General features: G+C 65.0%; 1 protein-coding gene across 5 annotated transcripts in view; it reads right to left on the minus strand.

Moving 5' to 3' along the window:
• Kdm4b (lysine demethylase 4B) overlaps positions 1 to 16,091 on the minus strand; it is a 110,281-nt gene that overhangs the window by 31,588 nt on the left and 62,602 nt on the right. For 4 of the 5 annotated variants that reach the window (XM_026404320.2, XM_026404317.2, XM_077796614.1 and 1 more), the window contains exons 8-10: positions 15,779 to 15,828; positions 11,977 to 12,080; positions 7,909 to 8,046 (exon numbers count right to left, since the gene is read on the minus strand). In XM_026404320.2, the coding sequence (XP_026260105.2) occupies positions 7,909 to 8,046; positions 11,977 to 12,080; positions 15,779 to 15,828 (292 nt within the window). Of the gene's footprint in view, positions 1 to 3,875; positions 4,025 to 7,908; positions 8,047 to 11,976; positions 12,081 to 15,778; positions 15,829 to 16,091 lie in introns of those variants that run through there. The other variant, XM_026404321.2, reaches the window with a different exon arrangement.

The raw sequence follows: 16,091 nt of genomic DNA on the forward strand, positions 1-16,091 counted from the left end.
TCAGCAGGCGAGAGGTCAGCTGCCATTTATAAGTGACAAGCAGGAGATTCACGACCACTGCACTCAGGGGCCCGGATCTAATCTAAGTGCCTCTGCTTCTCATTCCCCCTGTCACTCTGTCACTTGGTACCCAGACACCAAGCCAAAGAACTAGGGGCGCGTGGCTGTCACCCAGCCTGGGAAGACTGACACATCAAACAGCCCATATCCATGTCTTGCAGGACCCACCGCCAAGTTCCCAGGGACACACAGAGCAGGGGCCAAGGCAGAGACAAGCACGCTTCTTCTTTCTGAAGCTGTGGAAACAGGAATCGGGATGGCCACTGGGTCGGGTGGGTGGCCGAGGGCCTGGGTCCTGCTCCGCAAAGGGGCCACGCTGTGCGGAGGGTCTCAGGGCAGACTCCTCCCGGACCAGACAGGAGCCGCTGACCACCCTCACCCCGGCACTTGCCTTGCATGTGGAAGGCACTGGGTTCCACCCTCAGCACCACATAAAGGAAAAATAAAGACCTGTGTCCACCTATGAATACAAAGTAAATACTAAAGGTAAATAAAATAAAGGAATCATGTCCATCTACAACTAAAAACATTAAAAAAAGTGTCACATCAGGTCCCGGGGTTCTGGTCCTGCCCCTTCCAGTGGGGGGGTACTGTCCCTGGCGCTCGGATGGTGGGCGCACGGCCTGCTGGCCGAGCCCTGGCTCTGTGGACTCAGGGGTGTCTGTTCCTGCGGCTTCGGGGTGAGTGGCGAGCCTGCTGAGGGCAGACAGGTGACAGACCTGAGCCCGCATCACTCAGCGGAGCTCTAATCAGAGGCCACCACGTTTCCAAAGACTGAAGAAAGAGTAGAATTTGCTCAAGTAAAAGAGCAAAGTGGGAGAGCGGAGCGGGGCCTCGAGGGAGGGCCCTGATGCAGCTCAGCCACCACCAGCCCCAGCAGCCGCCCGCCGCGGCATCTGCAGGCCGATTCCTGCCAGCAGATGAGGCGGGAACCAGAGCGGAACATGGAGGGCGCTGCCGGAGCGGAGCGGGTGAGCGGGGAGGCCACCAACTGCTGGGACAAAAGTGTGGCTGGTGCGCCCTGCTGTGGACGGGACGGGGCGTCCCTCAGAAGCAGCTGCCCTGAGCATGTGGAAGGCACTGAGTTCCATCATGTCCACCTACGACTAAAAACATTAGGGACAGTGCCACACCAGGTCCCGGGGGTCTGGTCCTGCCCCTTCCAGCCCCCCTCCAGCTCACTTGCCGTCACCCCCCCACCCTGGCTCCCACCCAAACATGCCGTGTCACAGCAGCACCACCACATCTGCCGGGGAGCTCGGGTCCCAGTCTGCACGGGCTGGTGTCACCACCGACCTGTGGCTACCAACAGGGGGACCGAGGCGTGGAGTACTGCTTGCCCTGGACTGAAGCACTCAGCCAGACCCCAGCATGCAGCGGGCACCGCGCCCTGACCTCAAAGGGAGTCACGGCGCATGGGGTGAGGCCAAGGGACCATAGGGGGGTAGGCAGACACAGCCACAAGCCCTGTGTCCAGAGGGCACCCAGTGAGGGCAGCAGCCCCGAAGGCGAAACCCCGCCCCAGCTGTCCTGCCGGCTGCTCCCTGGTCTCGACCCTGCTGCAGACCAGCCTTCCGCCTGCGACCTCCGCTCCACCACTGGCAACAGACAGCTGAGCCATGCCCAGCCCCTGCCCCACACCACACAGCACTCGCTACCGGCAGAATCCAGCTGTCCACGTGGACAGCACAAGGGCCTGGACAGGGCTCTGTCCCCACGGTCCCTCCAGCCCCACCAGAAAAGACCCTGGCCCTCCACAGCATGCCCACTGCCCTCTGAGAAGCCTCCCTACACAGGGGCCCTCGACTGGGGTCATTGCCCCCTAGGGGACACAGTGGCAGGGTCAGGTGTGGGGAAGCAGGGACGTTGCCCGGCACCCTGCAGGGCCCAGGCCTGGCCCAGGGGAGGCCCCGCTGTGGAGGTCTGGCTCAGAGCCCCCCCGCTGTTGCGCACCTCTGGCCAGGTGCCCACCCTCGGGGGCCTGGTGGCCAGGGAGTGTGACAAGAAGGTCCGGGCAGGAGAGCACATAGCACACCTCACACACAGGCCCGCAAGGCCGTCAATCAGGGGATCTGCAGCCCCGCCCAGGCCTGCTCTGCCCGCCCCCACCCCGCCTCTGCTGCCCTCCTGGCTGCGGCTGATCACCCAGAGCAGGCGGCCTCATTACCGAGCAGAGGAACCGCAGTCCTCAGAGCGCAAGCAATCTGCTCCCATTTCACAGTAATTGAGCTCAGGGCACCCCAGGCTGCGGAGCCCGTTCCCCGCCCAGCTCCTGCTGGCACCCCACCCAGGTGCCAGCTGCCTCCAGCCTGGGTGTAGGGTGCCGAGGGGCCGCCTCCCAGGATCTGAGTCCTTTTCCTCATCTCAAACCCAGCTGAGGTCCTCCCTGCTGGCCGCGGAGGCTGCGGGGCTGCGGGCCCAGCAGGCAGTGACCTCGATGCTGCAGAAGAGCAGCCAAGTGCGGGGGTCCCTGGCCGCACCAGTCAGGCCCTACCCCACTCACTCTCCACCTAGCGGGTGGACAAGACCCCAGCTCCTGACTAGACCCTCGTCTTCTCAGTGCCACCCGCCGTTTGCCCATTTGCGCATGTGCCAGGGAACACTGCTCTGGGAATCAGGGCGGCACACAGGGGGCTGTGGCCGCCCACTGAGCCAGGTGGGGCGACCAGGGAGCAGCAGGCCCATGGATGTGACCCAGCAGGACTCCTCTCTTCTCCTCTGTCCCTGCAAAGACCTCTCCCAGGCACTAGCATCACTGAGTCTGAGAGAGGTCATCTTGCCCCTGGGGACAATGTCACCAGGCAAATAGGCAGAGCTCTGGGGCCCCAGCCACAGGAGGACAGGCGCACAGGGCAGCACGAGTGGCTTGGTTGGGGCTAAGTCCCCAGTGGGCACGGCCAGCCCGGGAGCCAGCCCAGAGCTCAGTCCAGGCCCCTTGCACAGGGCAGGTGCCAGCAGCGCTGGGCAGGGGGAGCGGGCAGCCCCCCGGAGGGAGGGCAGGCTGGGGTGGATCTGGATGGGTGGGGGTCTTCACTCCACCGTGAAACACTCCCACCAGGTGCAACAGCAGGAGCCTCCCAGGAACGGCTGGGGACTCACTGAGGCACTCAGTGACAGAGTGCCAGCCCTGGGGCCACTCTCCCCAGGAGACCACAGATGTTCACACCCGCCACCTCAGGTGCCCCGCCCAGCTCTCCACACACAGAGTGACAGGAAGCCTTCCGTGGCCGCCCGACCCAGGACCGGGCCACACATGCACATTTTCCATGACTGTGACTAGCAAGGCAGGCGTGTCCCTGTCCCAGAGAAAGAGCCGAGATCAAGGGATGGCTGTGGTCCATGTGGCTGATGGCAGAGGCCTTCTGGGAAGCCTGCCGGAGGGTCGCAGCAGACCCCGCACCAGGACTCCAGGGCTCTGGGCCTGGACTTCCTGACCCTTCCCCAGCCCCGTGGGTGAAGCCACCACGCTGAGGCGGGGCTGGCCACCCTCGTGGCAGTGCCCAGGCGCCTGCTGCTCTCTGCGGGGCAGCGTGGCCTCCTGGCCGAGCCCGCCCACACCCCGGGAAGCGGCCCCTCTGGACAGCCTGTGCCTGTCTCCTACCAGGTGGACATTCTCGGCCGAGCGAGAGCTCACCAGGACTTAAGATTTCTTAAATCATATTTTTAAAAATACAATGGTCAGGATTTTCCAAGGTTTACTGAGATGATTAATTCACAGACGATGGAAGTGTCCTGCGGTGAGTGTACGAGCCAGTGCCCCGCGCAGCCCCACACCAGCACCTGTACCCCACTCCCACCACCCACAGGGGCTCGGCCCCACCAGTCCTGCACCTGCAGCTCCCACCTCTGGGCTCTCCTGTCCGGGATGTCTCCTGTCGCTGAGTCACACGCTGTGGCCGTGTGTCCGGCTCTCGCTGAGCACGAGGTCCTCAGGTCCCTCCACGCTGCAACTGTCACCTGGCTCCTGCTCGGGCCAAGTGGGAGGCAGAGCTGGTGTGACTGTGTCTCCCATGTGCCTGTTCAGTCTCCCACTAGCTGGTGGGCAAGGCTGCAGCAGAGTCCCCACCCTCATCTCAAGGACAGAAAACCTCCTGCCATCCTCCTGTCCCAGCCCCCGTCAGGGGCCACACCTCGCCTCCTGCAGCCTGAGTCCCCTCAGGACTGTGAGGTCCCACTGCGTGCTCCGCCGGGGGATGAGGGCGTTTCTCCTTGGGACTCGCCATGGGGTCAGGGGTGTGGCACTTTCCTGCTACTGATCTCTTCTGTGGATGGAGGCCAGGCAGTGTCCTGCTACAGGGCTGGAAGGCACTGTCACCTTAGGGTGGGCTTCCCAGGAGCTGCTGGGCGCTGACAGGAGTGCACCGGCTGGGACCGCTGCCTCCTGCTCTGTGGCCCTTAGGCGGGTGCTACCCAGCCCCTGGATCCTGGGGAGTGGCCTGCTGAGACTGTGGGGCCGTCCCAGCACAAGGACCTGGCTCCCTCCCTTGTGAGCAACCGGGGATAGACCTGGGCTCCCGGCCCAGGCAGGGAGGGCTCAGACCCGCACAGCTGCTAGGACGGGAGAACGCCCAGCAAGGGCCCTGACCCTGAGTGTGGCTCAGCACCCTGCACGGTGAGCAGCTGATCCACGTCTGTGCCTCCTGTGCCGGCCTGGCCCTCCTGGCTCTCCAGCCCTGCCTCAGCCGGGGCAGGAAGGGCTGCAGCTGCCGTCCACACGGCCAGCCAGACGAGCCAGCCAGGGCTCCGGCAGGGCTGAGGCTCACCGCCCCCAGGGGGTGCCCTTCTCTGGAGTGTTCTGGCCAGGAGGACCCCTGGGGACCCACTGGCATGGGTCAACCCCCACCACTGTTGGCCAGTCTGGGGTGTGAGAGGGCAGTAGCAGCACGCACCACAGCCAGGTTGCCTGCCGGGCACCCACACCGAGTCCCAGGCCCATCTGAGACCTCCTCAGGCAGCAGGGTCAGCTTGGGTACCTTCGGAGGAGTCAGGGTCAGCACCTCTAGGCAGAAGGCCTGGGGCTGGGAGCACGAAGAGCCAGGACTGGCAGGTGGGGTCAGGGCCCGGCCCAGGGGCCTCCAGGTCAGGGCTGCAGGCTCCCTCTGTGAGGGCCGGAGCACGTGCTCGCGGCCGGGCGGACTCTGTGGGAATCGCTGCCCTGGAGCTGGAGGACCGGCAGGTGTGTCCACGGCATGGACCACAGGACGGGCGGTGAGCTGTCCTGGACGTTCCCCTGGTGACGTAAGACCTGAGCCCTGTAACTTCACGGCCGTGGTCTTCGGATGCCCCTCCCAATCCATAAGCAGAAGGACTCGGTCCACTCCACTTTGGAGGAAGCCGGCCGGCTGGGCCTGGCCTGGGCTCTGGCCACAAGCCCTGACCAAATGCCTCAGTGGACAGAAGCCATCAGCTCAGGACAGTGGAGAAGGAAGGACAGGCACGGATGTGCAGGGCCTGGAGGCTGGAGAGGGGCCAGCCAACAAGGAGGACAGCTGGCCCAGGGGACGAGCTGGCGCAGGGTCCCTGGCCACAGGAGATGCAAGAGGTGAGGCCAGGCCTCCCGCCCCGCAGCAGGGCTGCAGCCCCGGGCCCGCCACAGCCCCACGGGGCTCCTGCCTCTCACCCCTGCTTCTGCAGCGGCCCCCGCTGCCTCCCACCCAGCAGGCCAAGGCAGCAAGGAGCCCGGTCCCCAGTAGAAGGGCGAGAGCCAGCGTTCCAGGCCATGGACACCTCCCCTCCTCTATGGGCCTGGCCCTACCAGGGGTGGCTGGGCAGGGGTGGGCACAGCTGGGCTGGGAGGGGCGCAGCACCTGGACGCGCCCCCAGCCCGTGGCTTGCTCGGAGCGCTGCACTCCACACACTCAGTAATTTCACGCTACGCCGCCCGACAATGTAAGTGTGGAGGCCCCATCGCAGGCCGCACTTCCCAAATGTCACTTGTTTGTGAACACATGGCTGAATCCAAAATTGCTTTTAATATCGGGGCTCTGACGGCACCTCCAGACAGCACGAGCCCGGCGCACAGCTCAATCTGTCTTAGGCCAGCCACGGCTCAGACGGTCCTGGCCACCAAGGTGCCCCTGCAGCCACGCGCACGGCTAAACTCCCCGTCCACAGAACCACAGCCCTGACGTGTTTGCTCCTTTGGAGCAAAAGAGGAATCCTGCCTCCTGGTCTCCCTCACAAAGACTAGCCTGAGCCCGCCCGGGAGCCTGCGGCAGGCCTCCTCACTACAGGCCCTCTCCTTTAGGACCCGCACCCCAGTGGGGGCCACTCGGGTGGAGCACCTACCCAGCATGTGCGAGGCCCTGGGTTTCATCTCCAGCAGTGCCAAAAAATCCAAAAATAATAAAAACAGAAAACCCCAAACTACAGCAACAAAACACGCGAGAAAGATAAAGAGAGGCCCCTTTGCACAGAGCAGCACTGCTGTCTCTACTACCATGCTGAGAGCAAAGAAAGGGTGGCTTCCTCCAGGGACACACCAGGCAGGCGACGTGCAGCGGGAGGAGCGTGTGCAGGCTTTAGGAGCTGTGTACTGTTGGGGATCTGGGGCTGGACCCAGGGTGCTCAACCACTGAGCTACACCCTCAGCCCTTTTTACTTTTTATTTTGCGGCAGGTCTCACTGAGTTGCTGAGGCTGGCCTTGAACTTGTGGTCCTCCTACCTCAGCCTCCGAAGCAGCTCTTGATGATAGGCGTGGCTATCATCCTAGTCCCAGCACCTGGGCAGGCACACTGGTCAGCGCACTGCCAGAGCCTCACTGGCAAAGACCTGAGGTCTCGGGAATGGCGTGGCATCTGGGTCTCGCCTCTGACCTCTCCTCACGGCCCCCCATCTAGATCTGGGGGGAATCCAGTTTGCCCCAGGTCTGGCTCCTCTGGGCCCTGCACTTGGAGGCTGCAGGGGGCAGGCCTGCCCTCGGCTCCTGCCTGGGCAAAGTGGCCACACCGACTCTGTAGTGCGGGGCCCAGGAGGAGAGGGGCACCAGCGCCCCCGCCCAACGCCAGGGCCAGGCCCAGAAGGAGCGCACGGCTTCCTGGTGCCGCTGGGATAGGCACCGGCGGCCCGTAGGGGTGTCCTGGGAGGGGCCACGCCAACATCCCCTGCTCTCCCTCCCATGGCTCCTGTCAGTCTGAGACCTGGTGCTCACAAGCTCCTTTCAGCCCAATGGCATCTGGACCCCCGAGGCCCAGCCCTCAGCACAGCCCTGGGGGCGTCCCAGGCTGGCCCGCACGCCCTCTAGCCTGTAAGTGCCATACCAACAGTGCACACGGGGCTGAGGGAGACCAGGTGTGACAGTGGCCAAAGGTCGAGGAGGCTCTGGGGATAAGCACTTGGTTCAGACGTCCCGCCTACAGGCCAATGTCAGTGCTGGACATGAGGGCAGGTGACCACGAGAAACCACTGAACTTGTTCTTCACCAAGCCAGCAAGAGGGGCGGGCCTGATCCTGACCACTGCCCAGAGCAGCCCCTGGAGGGCCCACCAGAGACAGGAAGGCAGAAGCCTAAGTGGTCACTCCTCAGCCCCTAGCCCTCCTGAAAACCACTCACTGCCAGAAAAAAACTCCCCATTTGCACCCCAGACCAGCAGGACAATAGGGGACAGCCCCATCAGGGCCACCAGACCAGGCAGCCAGAGAGGACATGCTGGAACCTAGCCCCGGGCCACTGCAGGCCCCCCCACCCCCCACCCCCCGTCCACCAGGAGAGAGGCATGAGCTTGCTCAGGACCCCAGACGCTGGGCCTGGGTGAGCAGCTGCCCCAGGGGCCCCGGGCCCCGTGGCAGAGGCAAGTCGGGCCACTTCCTACCCCGCGAGGCCCGTGCACGGCATCTGCAGGACCTACCTGAGTGGCAACTTTGCCGTAATCAATCCACCGCAGGGTGGCAAAGTTGGTGGACTCTGCGCAGTTGAAGCCGTGGTTGAAGCCCGCGTGGTAGCCGTAGGGGAACGTGATCATGAACTCGCCGGCCTCCTGCGTGATCTGCGGGACAAAGTGGACAGGTGAGAGGGGCAGAAGGGGCAGGCCAAGGGGGAGGAACCAAGGCCACCAGGAGCCACCACGCCGAGCACAGCAGGAGACAGGGCTCAGAGGGGCACCCCAGGAGCTAGCAGGGCTCCTCAGAGTTGGGGAGCCCTGACACCCGAGGCGCCTGCCCAGCTCCCTGAGGGCAGGGCCACTGCTCTGCTGCCAGCACTGTCGCTCGCGTGGCCGGCCAGCCCTGCTCTGCAGCACCTTCCAGGACGCCACTGGGCTCCACGACTGGGCACTCAGCTGAAGCCCGGGGAGGCAGGGCTGGCCTCAGAGGAGGCTGCGGCACGGCCCCGCCAGGTATCCCCACGGCGTCAGGCTCAAGCGGACAGAAAGTGCTGATGGACTAGCGGGGTGCTGAAAAGGGACAGGGCACCTGCAGGACAGCGTCTGGTCCCTGCACGAGGAGTGGCCAGGTCTGCAGCCCACCTGCCAGGAGATAGCCTGCAGAAGGCCACTGTTGGCCACAGAATCTCCCATCATGCCTCACATGGCCCAGCGTGCGGGGCCTGGACAGAAGGGCCATTTAAGAGAGACCCGGCTAAAGGGCTGGCCTGAGTGGGGCGGGCGGGGGCCACAGTGACCCAGACCCCAGGCTTCCAGAACAGCCTCCTGAGGCCTGGAGGAGGGGGCTGCCAGACAGTGGGGGGTCAGCCCCACACCAGGCCACCTTCCCCTCCCAGGACGGGGACGGCAGACCACCACCGACCCTCTGCTGCTGATGAAGCGCTTGGGAAGGCGATGCTCAGGGAGACGGCAGCAGGCAATGGTGGAGGCGGCTCCCGCTGCCGGGAGGGCTGCCAGGTGCGCCTCAGACAGGCACCGAGGCTCGCGAGTGGAGGCGACTGAGGGGTCCATCGGCGGACCCCGAGTCTATCTGCACGCAGTAGGCCACGTGGCACGAGCAGAGGGTGGTACACACACAGCCTTCCGGCAGCCAGGGCAGGACGGGTGCCCAGCACCCTGCAGGCAGGCCCACCCACGCGTGCTCTTGCCACTCGGGCCCGCTGGCTCTCAAGGCGCACGCGCCAAGCCGGGGTGCCAGGCGGGGTCGAGGTGCCAGGCGGGGTCGAGGTGCCAGGCGGGGTCGTGCTGGCTCCTGGGGGCCAGGAGAGCCTTCCCTCCCGAGTGGAGCCGGTCCAGCCTCTCCCTGCCGATGGCCGTGTGGGCCATTTCCAGCTTCAGGCTCCTGTGAGGAAGCCACCAGCAAGGTCCCTGTGTAAGGCTCCCGAGACGTGGGTCCTCTCTGCAGAAGTGGGCACGGGGGCACGGGGGGGCATGGGGGGCCCAGGCCTGCACTTTCTGGAGAGGGCCACCCAGGGCGCTCCAGCACCCGTGGCCACTGTGGCCACGCAGGTGCGTCCGCAGCCCGAGGCCGACGTGTCTGCTGGCCTGCGGGTCCGCTCGGGTCCCTCCAGCCCTGGCTGGCCCTGTTTGCACAGGGGCTTGTCCTCTCGCCCTCGCGAGTGGGCTTGTGGGTGTTCTCAGGCCGTTCACCTCACTTGTCCCCCAGAGGAGCAGAAAAGGGCTGCATGTGTAACCAGCAAGGAGTCCAAGGCCCGGGGCTGGGGTGGTGGAGAGGGGCTCCCCCGCTAGGAGCAGCCGCCGCATCAGACATCAATCAGGACCCTGCGGCCTGGGAAGCGCCCGTCCTGGAGAACTGTAATATTTTTCTTTTCAAATAATTAATTACACCAATCAAGGGAGTCAGTGTGCATTAAGCCATATTTTAAAATTTCTGTCCAAGTGACAGCCTCATGCAGCAGGGTGGAGTGTCGGCAGGAATCAGGGAGGGGGACACGCCTGCGTCCCCAAGGCCCCACAAGCACCCACGTAGCCAAGATCTCCAGGACGGCCTCTGTCACCTCACTTGGAGCTCCATGTAACAGGAGCAGGTGAAATAAGGCTTGGAAAATTTTTTTAAAAATGAAATTAATGGCCAAGCAGGGAGCCACACCTCTAATCCCAGCGGCTCTGGAGGCTGAGGCGGGAGGGTCATGAGTTCAAAGCCAGCCTCAGCACTTCAGTGAGAGCCTGTCTCTAAATAAAACGTAAAAATGGGCTGGGGATGGGGCTCTGTGGTTAAAGGCCCTGGGTCCAGTCCCTGGTACTGATTTCCCAGCCCGTTGGAGCTGACCCGGAGAGCCCCTGCTGTCTCTCCCTCTGACCCCAGGCGGGACGCTCTGCTCTCCAGAGGCTGCCCTGGCGTGGGGGACAACCAGGCCTGCAGGTCCACCATGCAGCCACACCGGGAGCTACGGACTCAGGCCTTCTGGGGCACAGCTGGGGCCCTGTGACACCAAGTGTCAAGCCTGGACGTGAGGGGCCAGGCTCAGGTGGACACCGGGCCTCATCTGCCCTGACAAGCCCTCGCCTGACCGAGGCCCGGGATGGGACGCGCTGCTGGAACCACGAGAAGGCCCCGTTCCTGTCAAAACCTCCACATCCCTGGGGTGCACCCAGCCTGGACGCCTGTCCTGCACGTCGCTGCCGTCCCCGTCTCCTGACACTGGATCAGGAGCGTTCTGGTGATGGGCAGGCCGAGCAGCAGGGGAAGTGGGGAGAGGCGCCGGCCCGGCTGCTGGTCCTACGGGGAGCCTGGGGCCAGGTCTCCGGGGCTCTTGCAGGATGAACGAGGCAGTCGGAGGCAGGTTACAGAAACACACACTTTTAATCATTAAAAGCCTCTACCATCGATCTGCTTTTCCTTCTGGAAGTAAATGCCATTACAAAGATTTATAAGGGGCGTGCCAGGAATTCTGATGGGGGACCACGCTGCTCTCAGAAAAGGGTGCTCGTGGCTCAGGGGTCACTTGGGAGGGGCTGCTCCTGCCAGCTGGACGGGCACAGACACCCGGCCCCACAGGCCACATCCGGGCGGCCGAGCCGGGAGCAAGGGAGCGGCTAGGTGTTGGGCAGGTCACAGACCCGCACCTCTCCCTTCCCTGAGCACAGCCCTCGACTGGTTTCCTGGTAGCGACTCAGTTGAGGCCATGACAAAAAGGAGAAGCGGGAACAGGAGCCTGCGTCCTCAGGACGCTCCCCCATCCTGCACCAGACCGGCCGGGGCACAGTCCCTGGGCCATGCCCACGCGGCACACGCGGTCCCAGCTGATGCTGCAGGCAGCGACCGGGCTTCGGGGGCCACCCCACCCCCGTGTGCTGAGCTCCGTGAGAGGCTCTTCACAGAGCCCTTCAGAACCAGGCCCCGGAGGCTCTCTCCCCCCCGCCCTCTGGGCTTGGAAGGCTCCAGCCTCCCACCTGGATGACCTGGGGACTTTCCTGCTCACAGAGGCCGGTCCTGAATGCCCGTTAGCTGGACCTTCAGGCCAGGTGCAATGCATGCTCCCCTGGGGACACAGGGCTCCCAGGCCTGATTGAGGTGTCTGTCATCTGGGTGCCCGAGAGCTGCTCTCTCACCACCCACTACCTCCTGCAGACCACAGTCCGCCTGACACCTCGCCCCTCAGCCCTCTGCGAGGATGTGGCAGCCTCAGAGCACAGGCTGCAGGGAGCCAGCCCTTTCGTCTCTAAGCCTGTGTGCATCCTCTCCAAGGTGGGCTGAGGTGGGCTGAGGCGGCCACTCTATGGGGCCCAGACAAGGTGCAGCCTGAGAAAAGGCACCTGAGGCTGGGAGGGGTCTGCCCTGGGTCCTCTGTAGCAGGTCCTACCTTTCCCCTTTTGCACCTGACCCCCTGTAGCCCTGCTAAGGGACCAGGGGGCCACACTGGGGACCTCACTTGGTTCACAACCCCCCACCTCAAGGACAACTTGCCTCCCCTCCACCTTCTCTGGGTCAAGATCCTGTCTCCTTGGCCATTTGTGGCCACTGGATCTAGGCCCTGGCCCCTGCCCCGCGGGCGCCTGCCAGCCCATACGCACCCGGCTGAAGGGGATCCCGTACTTCTTCAGGATGATGGGCGAGATGAGCGTCATCTTGTGCCGCAGGAAGGCGTCGCAGCCCTGAGAGCTCCCGGGGAAGAATCCTGGGCGGGAGAGACCAGGGTAAGCGGGGCCGGGGGAGCGTGCTGAGCTGGTGCCACACGCCCGAGAGGCCACAGTCAGGCCACAGGGCCCAGGGCCACAGCTGCAGGACCCACACGTGGCCCAGGGCTCTGCTGAGGGGATGCAGGGGTCCTGTGGGCAGCAGACCAACAGGGACAGCCCAGAGGGCAGGACAGAGCCACTCATGTGACAGGTGTGGCCCGGCACACACTGGGTCCCACACATGGGGCTCTTCCTGGATGCAATCTGCTGAGCCACTGTCACGTGGAGAGCACCTGAGAGTGCAGCCAGAGGGCAAAACGGGTATGCCCCCCCCCCGCCCGGCCAGTACTGCAGAGCCAGGCGAGGCCCGGGGACGGAGCAGCTCTCACAGGCTTCCTCCAGCAACCAGCCTGACCCAGCCCCAGGAGACCCTGGGGCACACGGGGGTCCTGAGCGCCCTGGCAGGCGAGGGAACCAGACAGAGCCACTCTCAGCCCCCAGACCCAGGGAGAGGGGAGCTCACAGCCACCCGCCTCACTCTCCCGCCACAGGAAAGGGGTGGTCTAGTTCCCTCTCGGAGGCTTCCTGCCCCCAGCAGACCCCTAGCTGACCAAGGCCACGTTCAGTCAGGACCCAGCATCGCCCCACGGGCACCAGACGCTCCCGACCACTTCCCAGAGACTCCCACGGCCCCCTCTGGCCGAGGCTCGTCACCACACCTGCACTGTGGCTCAGGGAAAGGGAGTCCCGGGCCTCCAGACAGCAGGTCCTGGCCATGGCCCAGCTGGCCCCACGCCTCAGGTGGAGCACACAGTCCCCGCTGCAGGAGGGACAGCACCAAGGAAGGCCAGCTCTCTCGTGGGCTCGGCACACTTCCTAGGCCGGCACGCAGCCCCGAGCCAGGGTGGGCAGCACGTGGGGACAGGCCCCCTCCGTGCTCAGGCACTTCCTGCTCTGCTCCTGACAAACGGAGGATGAAGAGGCCAAGGAGGTGGGCAGAGCGGGGGGCAGGGAGGGAGGCCAAAGCCGGTCCCTCATCCCAGGGGTCTGCACGGTGCTGGTCTGTCCATCCCAGCCACTGTCCCCACGAGGGGAGACCAGGCGCCATTCAGATCAAAGGGCAGGAAGGGAGGAGGTCATGGCGGTGGCAGGTACAGCCCACGGGTGTCCACTGCCTCCAGGATGGACCTGCAGCCATCCCGGCCTGGACCTGGGACCCTGGTCTCTTGGCCAGCACACACCCGGGGGTAGATGGTCAGAGGAGACCCTGGCGCTGGCAGAGCTCGTCACCACACCTGCACTGAACAGTGGCACTTCTGGAAGGTGTGACGCTCCCTGGACCAGCCCCTCCTCCCCGCCGGGAGCATTGTAATGAGAATTACGACTGCCTTGCCACTGCTGCCCGCCACTGCTGTGGCCGCCCGCCGTTCCTCTTTTTAATGCGCGCTTTAAGTGGCGCTCATTAAAGCTCTAATAAAGGCGCACATTTTAAGTGATTAGCACCAGTAATGCGCCCGAGCATTAATGCTCTCTCTGGCCCCCCAGCGCTCCCCCAGCCCTCCCCGCAGAGCCAGGCCCTCGTTCTCCAGGTTACTCGCACTCCCGCCTCACCCCCTCCACCACCGAGCCCGTGACACAGCCCAGGACCCTGGCAGGGTCCCAAGCCAGGCAGCCAGGAGACGCTGGCATCTGACAGGCCTGTGCTCCTCGTCTCCGACCCTCCCTGGCCGAGGCCTGCCCCGAGTTCTGGGCAGCTGAGGCTCCCCTCTTCAAGGGCCCGTCTAGGGAGCCCCCACGGAGCGGCCTTGGCTCCCCACAGGCCCTGCCAAGCCCTGTACAGGACACACAGCCTGCCCCAGGTCGTGGCTTGGCTGCGGAGAGTGGGAAGGGCGCGTGCCCACCAAGACTGCCCAGGCCACGGGACCCTCTTGTCCCCGCTCGTCCGCGCTCGCCCAGTCGGCCTGCAGCTCTAACACAAAAGGCAGCCAGAGAGGAGCTGGGGCACCGCGACTGCAGAGAAGCTGTGGGCAGGGCCAGGGGCGCGGAGACCTGGTCACCACAGTGCCTCAGCTCACCACTTAGGTCCTTCCCTCTGTGAGCCCACAGGGAGACCCGGGGTCCTCACGGGAGGAGGCAGGAGGGCCGACGCCGCGTGCCGGCTCTGGAGCTGGAGGAGGGGGCCTTGGACTGTCCCCGGGGCCTCGGGAGGCCCAGCCTGCCTCCCCTGGACCAAAGGCTACAACCTCCAGAGCTGGGAGCTGAGCTCTTTGAGGCCAGCGAGCAGCAGCACAAGAGGAGACCCACGCCACAGGGACACACCGGATGCCCTGAATGACATCCTGCTAAAACTGCAACGGGAAGATCGTCTTCTTTGTCCTCTGTCACAGCCCTGGAATGCCCAGTGGCTGGCCCTCTGCTGTGACTGGCCATCACTGCAGAAGCCCAGCTAGAGGCACATGCTGCTGGGACCAGGTGTGGCCACCCCCAGGGAGGTCCAGGTGCCTACAGGATGCCAGGCAGCCGCTCCGGGGAGGGCACCCGGCCCACCTGCCCCAGCAAGCCCCCACATCTCAAGTGCATCTCCAAGGTCAACAAATGCCGCGTGCCACCTCCAGGACAGGGCGCCCGCTGCTGGGGAAGACCGGCTGCTCCTCCGACGCCCAAAGCCAGTGGGAGCAGGAGACGGCAGGTGCAGGGTGTCTTTGTGCCAAAGGAGAGAGGGGACAGAGGGCAGCAGCGGGGGTCAGTGAGCTGAGGCGGTGAGGGCCCTCGTGGTGTCCAGGCAGCTCCCAGAGCAGAGGGTTCTCATTGTCCCTCACTCTCCTGTACCCCAGGTTGCTCCCACGTGGCCCCCAAGGCCACCTGCTGGGCGGCTGCAGCAGCTGGGGCCGGAACTCCCACCCGAGTGGGGAGCACAAAGGGTGCTGATCAGGTCTCATGGAGGGGAGGGAGCCCCTGCCACAGAGGACACGCACAGGGACGGCCTGCGAGGGGCAGCCCTCACCAGGCGCCAGCTCTGCTGGGGCCCTGACCTTGAAACCCCGGCCTCCAGATCCTGCCACTTGCCGACACATCGGGGGTGCCAGCTCTGCGGCCCAGCAGGCAGGGGTAAGACTGGCGGTCCAGGCTCTGAGGAGCCACGCCACAGCAGACAGGTGGGCTGGTGTTGGGCAGGAGAGGGGCCCGTGGCGGGAGCTCCCGGGGGACCAGGCTCCTGGGCAGCAGGGCCGCGGGGCTTGGTGCTGAGCCAGCCAGGCACCCCGAACCAGGAGCCCCTCAGACAAGTGCTCTGGCTCCGAGTCCCCTGAGAGGGTATGAATGCAGGCCAGGGGTGGGCAATGGGACATCCGCACAGGGAGCCCAGCACTGCTGGCCCCAGGACGACATGGCGCACGGCCTGGCGGCACTGCACAGCCCAACCAGACTCGCAACTAGAGAGCTGGCGAGGCGCAGGCTCCGTGAGGCCACGAGAACACGCCGCCCTCCCAGCCCGCAGGAGCGCGGCCAGGCCGGGACCTCAGGTACAACAGACCACACACGGTGGGATGCGGATCTGGTCCCAGGGAGAGAGAAAATGGGGAACAGGACACCAGTGTCCTGAAGCACATCGCTGTCCCCAACCAGAACCCACAGCCGCCACTCCCCGGCCCGCCTGCCGGCCCAGTCCACCCTGCATCCCGTGGGCGCAGACACCTACCGATGGCCAGCCGCTCCAGGCGCTTGCCGTGCTCCGGCGGGATGGCATACCTACGAGAGAAGGGAGGCAGGTCAGAGGCCAGCGGAGACGTGGCAGACGGTGGGCACACAGAGGCGGTGGGGGGGGGACCCCACGGGGCGGGGCGAGGAGCAGCTGGAGGAGGGAGCAAAGGCAGAACCCCAGGCCAAGGCTGCGACAGCAGAGGCAAGGGGACATCCCCAGCTAAGTGACACTACACCCTGCTGAGGACAGAGTAGCAAAGACAGAGCTGGACTGGGGCTGCGGTGGGTGTGCTGTGCTCAGAGCTCAGCAG

The sequence above is a fragment of the Urocitellus parryii genome, chromosome 3, assembly GCF_045843805.1.
Source record: "Urocitellus parryii isolate mUroPar1 chromosome 3, mUroPar1.hap1, whole genome shotgun sequence".
Taxonomy (NCBI): domain Eukaryota; kingdom Metazoa; phylum Chordata; class Mammalia; order Rodentia; family Sciuridae; genus Urocitellus; species Urocitellus parryii.